Source organism: Malurus melanocephalus, unplaced genomic scaffold (genome assembly GCF_030028575.1).
Source record: "Malurus melanocephalus ecotype Western Australia unplaced genomic scaffold, MMel_1.1 scaffold_10, whole genome shotgun sequence".
NCBI classification, from domain to species: Eukaryota; Metazoa; Chordata; class Aves; order Passeriformes; family Maluridae; genus Malurus; species Malurus melanocephalus.
Genome location: NW_026623242.1, coordinates 3378796 through 3391824, shown reverse-complemented (window position 1 = coordinate 3391824; position 13029 = coordinate 3378796). Strand labels below are relative to the sequence as shown.

The following is a 13029-nucleotide window of genomic DNA, read 5'->3' as shown; positions in this document are numbered from 1 at the left end:
ACACAAATCTACAAATGGGAAAAGATTAGRTCTCAGCTTTCTTTACTATAAACAGCATGGATTAACAAAGACGTAGCAGCCTGGATGGACCTGAGTTACAAGTTTTTTATCTTCTTTCAGAAGTAATATTTTTCTTTCAGGTACCTCTTGTATGAATTCTGAACCTGAAAAATCCTGCATAATTTTCCCACAGCATTACTGGCCCTAGAAGTGTGTAATCGTCTCCAGACCAGCCTAGCCCAAGTAGAAGTTAGATGGTAAAAAATGTCTAGCTCAGGGAAGAATGCATACATAAATTGTTAGTAGACTCAGAGCCAAAGGGTAGAAATGTGTGTAAGAGAGCAGTGTTTTTATTTTAGAAAATACTTTTTGTCTGCAAGTAGGCATCTCCTGTGAAAGGCACATCCTTGACATGCATAGCTGATTCCCCATTCTCAGTGCAAGCTGGAAGAGCCCTGGAAAAGTCTTCCATGTCCAGTTAGTACAAAGCTCGACTGGTTTATATGCATATCTGTTTTGTTTGTTTAGCCTACCACTGAAGTCTTTTAAAATTACCATTTCAGTCTAAAGGGAGAACTTCAGACTCAGTCAATATCCAGGATTGTGACCTAGATCCAGTGCTTTCAGAGTTGGAGATTAGAAGTCCTATTCCAAGGATGCTGATCATACACAGTTCCTTCCTCTACCATAGACACCAAGAGCTTTGAAAACAGTCACTTCAGCAGAAGCTCTGTGGTGTAAAGATAAATTGGTAAATCTGGGCTATCAGGTGTACAGGTGCTGAAGGGATTAGACCTTTAGGGTCCCTCTGTAACTCAGCGAGGGAGACAGTTGCCCAGGAACATGATACACATTAGGGTGTATTGACAGGATGCCTGCAGCAGCAGAACCTGCCAAGGAATGTTGTGCACAGAAATATGGACATCTCAGAGACTGAAACTTTGTGTCATGCAGGTGTAATGATGTCCAGCCAGCCTGACAAGGTTGAACTTTATCTGTTATGATGTAACATCTGTTATGATGTAATGATTCATCTGTGCTTCCTAACAATACACTTTTATGCTTTTATCCACTCTCAGAAATTGAAGCACATTTCCCATATTTATTGGCATATGGGAGTTCTATGTTTGATACTCAGCTATGCCCATGGGAAGTGAACTGCTGAGTATTTTGTGATGCTGGTAGAGAGGTGTCAATCCTGTGTTAGATACTGAACAATTAAATGTTAACTAAGCAAGATGAAACATGAGAACATGATTCTAGCTTTGTAGTTTAGAGTTAATATTTGTGGATGGTCTCAGGGCTCCAATGCTGATCTCTGAGTATCTTAATACTAAGCTACAGGTATCCTGTGCTAAGGGTCTGCATCTGTCTTCTAGTCTCTGCTTAGTCTGGACAATATTTAATCATTCCATGAAAATCAGAAAAGCTTCAGTGTACCAAAATGACCTACAGAAGCAAGGCAAGGAGGTTGAGCATGTAGATTCAGGACCTTAGAAGTACAGGACAGGATGCAGTGGATGCTTTAATGGACTCTTTCTTAATTTTGGTGGGTTACACAGCTGGAAGGAATTAGCACAGACAAGGTGGAAGAAATCATCTTTGTGGATGAAGCTTCTTTAAAAAGCCATCTTTGTGGGAGGAGCCATCAAATTTTGCATTTCTGTTGCTGATAACAGAATTTGGTTAATAGAGATTGAAGTTTTAACATTAGCTGTGAAAAAGTCATTGACAGTTTATAAGTGAATGTAAGTGCAGGAAACAGCAGGGAAAATGACTGAAAACTGCAAGTTCTATCTGAGGAGTGGACAGGGGAGATTTTGCCTGCCCTAAGWTGGGTTCCCCGTTTCTGATGTCAGAGACCAGCAGGAAAAAAAAAGTGGTTTGTGTGGGTAAACGTAAAAATCGTCTTTAAAATTAAAGCCAACCTTTGCAACAGGGTGACTCACATTGCTCTAGCTGGCCCAAGCACTTCTGCAATATCTGTGCTGTGAGACAGGTTTTGCCAGTACAGTTACATGTGACCAGAAATACTCCGCTTCAAAATTACTTTTTYGCTCTTTCTCCAGTTCCCCAGAAAGTTTTGGAGCTGCAGGCAGGTGCTAGCGGCTGGCTGCGGTCTCTGCGAGTGACCTGGGTGCCCCCTGTGGGAGACTGGGAGAGGTACCACCTTCTCCTGTGGAACCGCTCGGCCCTTGTGCTCAACGCCACCCTCGAGAAGGACGCCACTGAGTACCTCATCCGTGATGTGGGCCTCATCCCAGGGAGGGAGTACAGCGTGGAAGTCATTGTGCAGAGTGGCAATTTGCAGAGCAAGACGAGTTGCACAGGGAGAACAGGTCAGCATGCTCGTCCAGGCACTGTGAGAATGCAGTGTTCAGCTGGGCTCTGTGARCAAGAGTATTTGGGAATCCACAGATGAATTTCACTATTACTACAGCCAAAAGAAGCTCCCTTGTAAACCACAGGAATAATTTAGCAGTTCTGTGAAAACTTTCAGGATTACTTTTGTGGTAAATTTTYGTTAATGAAAGTTTTGGAAACTATATTCTGTCACAACTCAGGTGTTACATTACATGTTCATTTCACTACTATGTTTTGTAGCTTATAGTAGGGCACCTACAAAGTTCTTAAAGAAAGCAATATAGACCTTCCTGTATTGTTCATCATATGTTTCCTTGCTAGTCTGTGTAAAGAATATTAACAATGTTAACCAAAGCTGGCTAAGGTGTATGTTAGTAATGTTAGTATGGCTGTTCTATAACATCCCAGTTCTTGTTCTTGTGCTCCATGAAGAAAATGCATTCAAGTCTGTGTTTCCAAAGGAAGTCCATCCTGCAGGGAYGTGAGTGGAATTCTTTTGCAGTGTGTTAGTCAAAGCCACATCTGATTTGCTTCAAATTTAAAAAATCATTGCTATGTAATTGTTAGAATTTCTGCTCAGTGAATACAGAGTAAGTGCAGTTCAGAAGAAAGGAAGACTTGGAGTAGGAATAACAGCAAGGCTTAAGTCGAAGCCTTACCTCACTGAAGAATGTGAGATAGGACAGGGCCTACATTCTGCTTTATCCTCACCCTTTCTGGGACCCACCTTTTCTGCTATACCCTTACCTGTCATTCACTGAGGACTTAATTTTGCACAAAACAAGAATGGTAGAAGCTACAGAACAGAAGCTTTCTCTGACTTCAAGAAAATTTGATCAGAGCAAGATACATTCTCATCTTCCTTACTTTGACATATGTCSCAAGTCATTTAAGTTTATGATGTTACTTTTAATTGACTCAGCTRAGCAATTAATAGTTGGACACAATGATTTTAGACGTCTTTTCCAGTATAAATAATTCTATGGTTGAATGATTGGAACATGGTCCATTAAATAATATCCAGCAGTGGGTGTGCTTGACCCACAGTCACAAGGTGTCTGTTATGAAGCACTGGTAATCAGGCCCTGTTGTGACTCAATCTTCTCTTAGATTAACCTGCAGTCCTGGAAAGTGAGTCGTATTTCAGTGTGACAGGGACAAAATCAGAGCAGGGACTACATAAAGCAAGAGATGCCTGTTGTGTATGCAGGCATACACGCACATGAACACACACAGAAATTCACTGATCAAATTGTTCTTTAATGCCACTAAGTTTGAAGTGTCTCCCAACCTGGCTGAGGTACAAACCAATGCAAAATCAATGTCACTCTGATCCTATAATTTGCATCCTTGTTTGCGAGAAKTAAATTGGTGTAGGTCTGTTTTATGGTACAAATGTCTTATATCCCTGTTCAGCACCCAGAGTTCAGGAGGAAGTTCGCTGACTTCCCTGCATTTTCATTTGCACTAAAATATATATCCTGATGTAAGTTTAAACCTAAGCATTACAGCTATAGTGCATTGCTGAAGTCTGCTGCTAACAATCCTTTACTGGAAGAGGGACACAAATCCTAGATTTATAAGAATGGCTTCCTAGAGAAAGGTAAAGGATCTCCTCTTGATTGCAGATACACTGTTGTTGTCACATTTCTGTCTTGCACCACCGATTTCTTACAGCAGCTTGAGATATAGCATGTGTGCTCGCTATGCAGTCCTGTACTCGTGATATTTGTGTACTTTTTCAGCTCCAGAGCCTGTTCTCCARCTCCGTGTGAAACATGCTAATGAATCTTCACTGAGTGTCATGTGGATGACCCCTGTTGCAGAATGGGACAGCTATGTGGTTTCCCTGGGAGACAGTGATCTTACTATTGTGAAAAAAGGACTTGCAAAAGAAGCTAAGGAATTCACTTTCACTGACTTGGTACCTGGAAGGAAATACACAGCCACTGTCACTACCATTAGTGGGACTTTAAGCAACTGGACTTCAGTGGAAGGAAGAACAGGTATCATCTTGTCGAGCTGTTTTAATTTTTACTTCTGTTAACCATTAATATTTTTTTCTACTTTGTACTGAAGTGAATTAACTTGGTGTCTAAATCTCAAAAGTCTTGATCTTATATTTGTTTCCTCAGTAAAAAAAGTTACATTTCTTAGTCTCTCATTTCTGACTGTMAGTTACCTTGCTGTATTTATTTAAGGTTTTGGGGAAATAGATGTGTAATTCCTGACAAAACACTTTTCTGAAATATTGTGTCACATCTAATCAATCTACATTAGCACAAGATTCCATATAAGAAGAAAAATTTTTACTGTGTATGTTCAGGAGGGTCACTTCCTTGATACAAAGCATTTATCATCTGGGAAAAAGAGAAACATCACCATACAGGAAAATGTTTCTTTAGGGAGAACATTCCAAGATTGACAGATACAAAACACATGTGACCTTGAAGATGTATTTTGAATCTTTCTGCTCTTCTTTTTCCAGAATATGTATTTGTTACTGAGGATGATGACTGTGTCACAGGGAAGGTCCCATTCTCACCCCCTGCAGGGTGCTAATTTTGTGCACATGTGCAACTTTTAAACCATTAAACTTTTAAACTTTTTAAACTGCTTTACTCAGCTTGACTTAAGYATTCTCCAGTGCAGGCATAGTTTGAAAATGTAGTTCTGGCCTTGCACAGCACAGGGAAAAACAAGCTGCTAGTGTCTGAGTCTAAGCATGCCTAGGGTTGAYGGTGGTGGTCCTTACTTAAATTTTATAATTCCTGCCAAGGCCTGAGAAGTTTAGCTTGCACTTTCATTTCTCTGCTATGTTATTAGATAGCTGGAATTTCATTAATCTGATTTATGCCCTTTTAGGGGACCTGTTCACACATAAAGGTCCCACTTTACTAGTATGAGTCAATGCTTGAAAACACAGTTATAGTGTGAGAACAGTGAGTTCTAAAGAACAAACATCAATTAACTTGAACATAGGTTTTAATAAGTGCTCCAAACCTCTGAATCTTCCTTGAAGCAGGACAGCCTACTAGACTTGAAAAATATTGCTATATGACAGAAATTGGTCTTTCTTGCATCCCTGATYGGTCAGCTTCCAGTGAAACCTGAGGTATCACTGTAAGTGCAATTAGCACAGAAATGTGGCACTTTAATGTCCTGTTGGAGCTAATTATGTTATAAGAGCATTATAAAACTGGAAGGACTTTTGATTCAGTTTTTTGTCAACTTTACCTTTTTTTCATCTATGTGCCTAACTTTCTAGCTTATGTTAATGATTGCTAAACCAGTACTATGTGTGCAAAAAGGCTGATATAAAACAAGATTAGAAGAGTGCAATCACATTTTATAAAGTCAGAGTTTTCTTTATTTCAGTTGTTCTTGATCATGTACACAGAATTCCTTAGAAGTAATTGTATTTTCTTGCTTTATTAAATATTGTCAAAATAAATGAAGAAAAAGGATTTGGGGTAAAAATTTGTGCTATATATTTTATTCCTTTGTTATCTCTTTATCCTTTTTGATCTGGCTAAGTTCATGAGCTTATGCCTAGATAAATTTTACATTTGTTTAACAATTCATCTTTTGATGCCATRAAAGTTGGTATCTTGCAGGTCTTCTGACGTAAAATGTTAAACCATAACCATCCATCTCAGTTATCCCCAAAATTAAAGGGTCTGACACAGTATAGATGACTGTGCCCGAGATATTCTACAAACAAGTTTGCCACTTATTAGGAATGAAAGATTGGGAAYGGGAGAGGAAAGGGAAAATGAAAGACACAGACTGTATTCAAAGTAGTCATCAAAAAAGATTAAGTGATTTCCTAAATTGATGGCTTTTATTTTAATGGTATTTATAAAATGCCATCTCTTCCGGTTCCCTGATCTTGAATCATTTTCGTCTGACTGAGAAAAGCTGTGCTAAAGGCTGTGCCTTAGTTAGTTTCCCATAGACCACATCCCAACAGAYAGGAAGTAGTCCACAGTTAGAGTATTTTTAGTCCTGTTGAGTCTGGCTGCAAATTGGAATGTTCTTTTGATGCACTTCCTCAGTGTGACTAAATTTGGGTTCTTTGGGGGATTCTGTTTTGTTTTATCTTGTTTCTCCTCAGTAACATGACAATTTTCTTTTCAGTGCCAGCCCAGGTGACTGGTCTGACCGTGGCAAGTCAGGGATCAACCAACAGCTTGTTCACCARCTGGACAAGAGCGCTGGGAGATGTAGACTCATACCAAGTGCTACTGATTCACGAGAATGTTGTCATTAAAAATGAAACTGTTCCCAGTGAAACCAACAGATATCACTTCTATTCTCTGAAACCTGGAGGACTCTATTCAGTTGTTGTCACCACTGTCAGTGGAGGGATATCTTCAAGGCAGATGATTGCAGAGGAAAGGACAGGTAAAAAGGAAAACACTCCAGCATGCCTTTTGTTAGTTTTTAAAAGCTGAATTTATTAAAAAGAATGTAAGTCACTGCACTGAGGATTCAGAAATGCAGGTGTTTCATCCATATAATTCCGTATGTGTACTCTGTCTGTCCAAATTTATGTAAATATAGCTCTAGAGACCTAACTGCTCAAACTACAGTGGGAACTCTGTACAGCAGGATCRCTCTGTAACAAAGACAGAAATATGCCGTGAGAGTAATGAACAACTGTACTGGGTGAATCACTCCTTGGAAGGGACTTTCTTGTTTCATTGATTACATGGTGGTGTAGGATGATTGCTCCTTACTTACATGTGCCAAGTACCTGCCTAAATGTGGTAGGATGAATTTGTGTTTTARTGTCTCACAACCCATTCTTTTTCTCTAATCCAACATCAAAGAATGTCCACCAAGGCTAATTACTTACARTGAGGTCTTACTGTACTGCTTAGAGCAGGACCTACTGTTGCAGGTCAGTTTAAGAGTTTAAAAAGTCATGAAATGTAGTACCAGTTCTTTGGATATTTAGATAGATGGAAAATTTGGCAACACGGTACAATTTCACCCTTTATATGAATTTAGCAAACGCCAGGCATTCTGCAGTTTTCTCCAATTCTCCTTGAAAACAACTATTTTCAGGTGAAAAGGCAAAAAAAAATTGGAGAAGAATAATACTAAAAGACTTAAAGTAGATAAGCATATTTTGTAAAATCTGGGGTGGTTTACTCTGACAGCTGATGGCCAGCCCTTCTGCTGAGGTAAGTCAGTTCAGTGCAGCAGGGTCCAGTGAAAATGTGGAAGTTCAATGTGRCTAAGCTCTTCCCTTATAATAACTCTGAGAGTTTTGTACCTGAGTGGTGATAGTTCTGTCAATGCAGAGCCTTTKAGCTCACCTTGGTAACTTGAAAAACAAGTGGCATTCATGTTTTGTCCACTAGGCGTCAGAGAACCCACTGGAAATGAAACACTCAGCTRTGGGACTTAGCGTCTTGCCAGCCTCACCAGTTTTTGCTGCTACTGAGGAATGGCAATTTGAGAGGATATCTCCACTTCTGGGATTTTAGAACTATTGGGATCGGGCCACCAAAAGCAGTTTCCTTTTCCGTATTTAAAAGTGCAGATGAACGTTTCTGAGAGGTAGCCAGTGCAGAGCTTACCATGAGTTCTGCTTCCCAGACTGTGTGTTTTGCAAGGGATGGCATTCCAGGGATTCTCACAACAACAAGAATTGGCTTCTTAAAGCTTTTTTTTTTTGTGTTTTCCTCTTTGTTGCATAGTTCCTTCCAGCGTGACTGGAGTAACAGTAAATAACTCAGGTCGCAGTGACTACCTCAGTGTTTCTTGGCTGCCAGCTTCTGGAGATGTGGACAGTTATTTGGTAACACTCTCTCATGATGATAAGATTGTTCAGACTCTCACCATTTCCAAATCATTCAGTGAATGCTCCTTCAGCAGCCTTACTCCTGGGACGCTTTACAATGTGATGATAACCACAAAGAGTGGAAAGTATGAAAATTATTCCTTCAGCCAGGAACGAACAGGTAAAGAGAGTCTCTGAGCAAGTACAGTCATTGTAACCATTTTATATAGCCATTTCCARTGATTTATCAATATCGGACAAGCTTGGATGGATGAGTAGGAGTTGGAGGATCAAACCATGAAATTACAACTTTATAGACTTAGTTTTATTCTTATGCCCCTGTTGCTGCTTTATGTCATGCAAAAATACTTTGGCATGAATAAAAGTCATGTCAGACCTTAGAGTGAGCAGAAATCATGTATCTGTTTTGGCTCAAATGTGTTTTCCTGCCCTTAATGCTTCTACTTGGCTCTTCAAGTATATCCTGCAGAGCATCTCCTCAGAAAGTTACTCAAGCACAGARAGAACAGGATAGGACAGGCTAATTAATAAAATGTTGGTAAGGTGGYGCAATAATTAGTAACTCCCATGTCAATTGGTTTTGGTAATGATGTAACACACATCTATGGTTTTGGTCATGAAATGTTCAAGGATATTGTAACAGGAATAGAGAGTTCTCAGAAAAGGATGACAGTAATGATGGAGAACTTTTAAAAACTTTCTCAAAAATTGAAAAGACTTGAGACTTGGTGAGGGGTGTTAAAATAACAAAGAGTATCAAGTTAGTGCAACTTTAGTCTTCTCATGATGTAAATGAAAATCCAAGGAACAGTCATGTAAAGGAGGAGACCCAAATTCTGGAYAAGTGTTTGTCTGTGGAACTCCCCACTCTAACAAAAACTGAGCAAGTTCCACAAGACCAAAAACTGGGAAGGCAAACCATTGTATTGTCATAATGTGTAAAGCAGCCTGGAAATTGCAGTTGCTATTTTATTGCTTAAATCCACATTGTTGTCTTTTTACAACTTATTCACATAACCCTCCACAAATATAGTTCACTACTGCAACTCTCAACTTCAGAAAGTTATTGCTTTCTGAATCTTTAACTGTGTTTTGTTTTTTTTTTCTTTCAGTCCCTTCAAGTGTTCAGGGACTTACTGTCAGCAATTCAGCCAGAAGTGACTACTTGAAGGTGTCCTGGTTACATGCATCTGGATATTTTGATAATTATGAAGTGATCATCAGGAATAACAATGATTTCATCCAAACAAAAAGTGTCCCAAAGAATGAAAATGAATGTGTGTTCACTAATCTGGTCCCAGGGAGGCAGTACAGTGTCACAGTCAGCACAAGGAGTGGGAAATACGAGACTAGTGAAAGGGTCTATGGCAGAACAAGTAAGTAAACACCCTGGAAACATTCTGAGACACCCTGGGGTTGTTTTTTTTTGTTTGTTTGTTTGTTTTTTTTTATTTACTATAGCCAGGAACAAAAATCTCTTTTGATTTGAACATGGAATGTTGACTATCACTCTTTGAAAGTGTATGATTCCAAGTACAGAAAGCAGTATTTAGTTTTGTGACCAGTGCTTAAGTTGCAAAAAAAACCAAAAAGTGGAAGAAGGGACCTGTGTTTTTTAATTGGAAAGCAAATCTTGAAACATTGACATTCAAAACACAGTTGTACAGTTTTCCACATAAGCTTAGTATTTATAGTTAAATTATGCCAGAATGTACAAAACAGTTTTTTCTGGTCATGGAAATTTGCAAGGAGGAAGATAGATTAGACCTCACTCCCTCTCTCTATTCAAACTACCCCAAGAACTGGACTTGGAGAGCATGGGGCAGGAATAGTAAGGTGGCTCGTTGGGAGCCAGCAGAGATCTGGATGCAATCTGCCTGTGTTCCCCTAGCACTGAATGTGAGGAGACATGCTGAGAAACTGAGTTTAATAACACAGATGTGGCACTGGGCAAAAATAACTCACCTGTGTCTGGTACGGGTTGGAAACTGCATTCTGATGCTGCATCACACAGATGGATTGCCTTGGCTCTGCACTAGCTCAGGCCTCTCTGTACCCAATTTGTTGTACAAGCAGATCTTACTCAGTTTTTGTTGGCTAGGTTAAACTCCCTGTAGGCTCCATAAGTATTTATTTATTATTTTTATGCTGATAGATTGTGGACCTCTATTCTGAAAGGGCACCTTCCAGTGTTAGATGGGGTGCAAACCACCCAAATAAGTGCAACCTACTGCTTTTTCTAGGGAACTGAATGAAAAATTGTATCTCAGAAGCATGGCTTCTGCTGTGATCTGTTAGTAAGTACTGAGAAGTTTCCTATCTTTCTTCTCACCTCTTCAGTGCCAGAGTCAGTGAAGGAACTGACTCTTAGTAACAGGAGCACAGAAGATCTGCAGGTAACTTGGTCAAAGGCTGAGGGGGATGTTGATAAGTATGAGATTCAACTCCTCTTCAATGATATGAAGATCTTCCCACCCATTTTCCTTGGGAACACCATTGAGGAGTATTGGTTCACAGCTCTGACTCCAGGACGCCTGTACAAAATTCTTGTGTTGACCATCAGTGGAGATGCACAACGTGCTACTTTCATAGAAGGCCTGACAAGTAAGAAATAATGTGGTATTTAAAATGCGTTGAGGTTTCTCTAGAATGAAGCACTGAAAATCAAGGCTGAGCCATGCTTTTATTCAAATTCCTGTACCATTGGCTCAAAGACAGCAGATCTCATTGAAAATCACACTGGTACTACAGCCAGCTTGACCTGTGCTTAATAAACAAATGCCACAGTTACCAATATTTGATTATTGGCAGAGAATCTGATTTGTTGCATGGGAATCGTATTGAGATGTCAGCATTTGGGTTTCTGTTATTCCCATGCATGCCAGTTGTTTGCTTAGTGTCTCTAGCTAAATTACTTACCTGTTTTACACCTCTGTTTACCAGCCTGAAGTGAATGATTGAGATAATAACTGCACAATGTCTAACTAACTGAGGGTGCCTAAAGAGCTTGGATTTCTTGAGGTGTTTTTAAAGCATCATTTGGACAAGAGGGAGCACATAGAGTTCTTTTGCTAAAATGGCATAATCCYACACAAATGTTTACAACTTTACTTGTGTTTACCCATGAGTGAAATTCCTTCTACCTGTAAATGATCTTAGTCCTTTGAATCATTTTCTGTGGCCATAAAAAAAGGTAGAAATTAGGAATCCTGAGTGAAACAGGAAATTTGTGAGCAGGTGCCTTTTTGTTCCATTTTTTTCTAGTTCCAAGCAAGGTCAGAAACATTCATGTGTCACCTAATGGCATGACAAACAGCCTGAAAGTGAGCTGGACCCCTGGAGGTGGAGATGTTGATTCCTACACAGTGACTATATTTCAGCAAAACCATCAGCTTGATTCCCAGAGTGTCTCCAAACACGTCTCAGAGCACACGTTTCACAAGTTGGAAGCTGGGGAGCAGTACCGGGTGGTGGTGCAATCTAACAGTGGCACCTTGCACAACAGCTTAGCAGCTTTTGGGAGAACAAGTATGTTTCTCTTGAGACAACCAGAAAGTTGCATTATGTCTTCCCAGAGACTCAACCTTGTTTAATAATGTTTGTGAATGTACCACAGAGCATGGGGACATTCAGACTCAYGGGAAGTTTTTACCTCAAAGAGCATGAGTCCTGATGTGGGCATGGGTCTGTTTATATCAGTGAGATGTGTCATGTCAGTTGCTTTTCCTGGGAGAATGTGCATGGAATTCTAGTCTGGCCCAGTGTCTGCCTTCATAGGATGAATGCAGTTCCATCCCATTCATCTCCTGGGCCTGTACCCATCTGACACATATATCTGCTCCATGTAGTCAAGTATTGTGTTCTAGCAGAGCCCACTGCATGGTCAAGGCTTGTTAGACAATGTATTGCCCCAGTATCCTGGGTGTCAGAACATATAAAACAATACAATATTTTGGTTTCTGTCTATTCTCTCTCTTTAGCACCTGCATTTGTTATCTGTGACTGTGACTTTTATGCAGCAGCTGCTGGCTAACATTTTCCATTCTGGGCCACTATTTTGCACCAATTAACCACTCCTTTATTTTTCATATTCCTGTCGTAGCTGTTTCAGTCAGTCCATTTCACTATCTTTCTCCATCTTTTCATCATAGCCTGTATAGATCTGCCTCTCCATTCCCAGTTCAGACATTTGTGATGTGCTGTAACTTCTTTTGTTTTTATTTACGTCTAGGAATTATTTGTTTGCATAAACATATGTACAGACACTTTTTTTTTCCCACAAGTGAACCTAAAAATGTATRAAGTTATGTTCTGTTAATTACTTTATTCACATTTGTGCATTTAATGGTCTGTATTTCACCTGGTAATGTCCTGCCTTTCATTCTTGCTTCTAGTTCCAGCTTCTGTCCAGGAATTATTAGCCCATCATGCTTACAGCAGTCATTCCTTGTTAGTAACCTGGCAGAAAGCTCCTGGTGTAGCTGAAAGATATGACATTCTGCTCTTGAATGAGCAAGGAATCCTCCTGAATAACAAATCAGAGCCAGCTACTGCCAAACAGCACAAATTTGAAGATTTGCTAGCTGGCAAGAAGTATAAAATACAAGTTTTGACGGTCAGTGGTGGGCTCTTCAGTAAGCGTGCAGAAACTGTTGGCCGAACAGGTAATTAGAACATCTTGGTTTATTTATATTTCCCTCAGTCAGATGTCATTAAATGCATGAACCATTTGCATATCTTGATTTTGCAAAGATTCTACTAAGCTACAGACTCCAGATGTTTATGCATCATTTTTCCTGATACATGCTTGGTATGTGAATCTGAAATTTATTATAATAATGTGACCATGG

General features: G+C 39.7%; 1 protein-coding gene across 5 annotated transcripts in view; it reads left to right on the top strand.

The window, feature by feature from the left end:
* The window catches only part of PTPRB (protein tyrosine phosphatase receptor type B), a 62927-nt gene that overhangs the window by 25730 nt on the left and 24168 nt on the right, over positions 1-13029 (top strand). For 4 of the 5 annotated variants that reach the window (XM_057377761.1, XM_057377745.1, XM_057377736.1 and 1 more), the window contains 8 exons: positions 2070-2339; positions 4110-4370; positions 6505-6771; positions 8076-8339; positions 9292-9555; positions 10520-10783; positions 11444-11707; positions 12574-12843. In XM_057377761.1, the coding sequence (XP_057233744.1) occupies positions 2070-2339; positions 4110-4370; positions 6505-6771; positions 8076-8339; positions 9292-9555; positions 10520-10783; positions 11444-11707; positions 12574-12843 (2124 nt within the window). The remainder of the gene's footprint in view (positions 1-2069; positions 2340-4109; positions 4371-6504; positions 6772-8075; positions 8340-9291; positions 9556-10519; positions 10784-11443; positions 11708-12573; positions 12844-13029) is intronic. The other variant, XM_057377752.1, reaches the window with a different exon arrangement.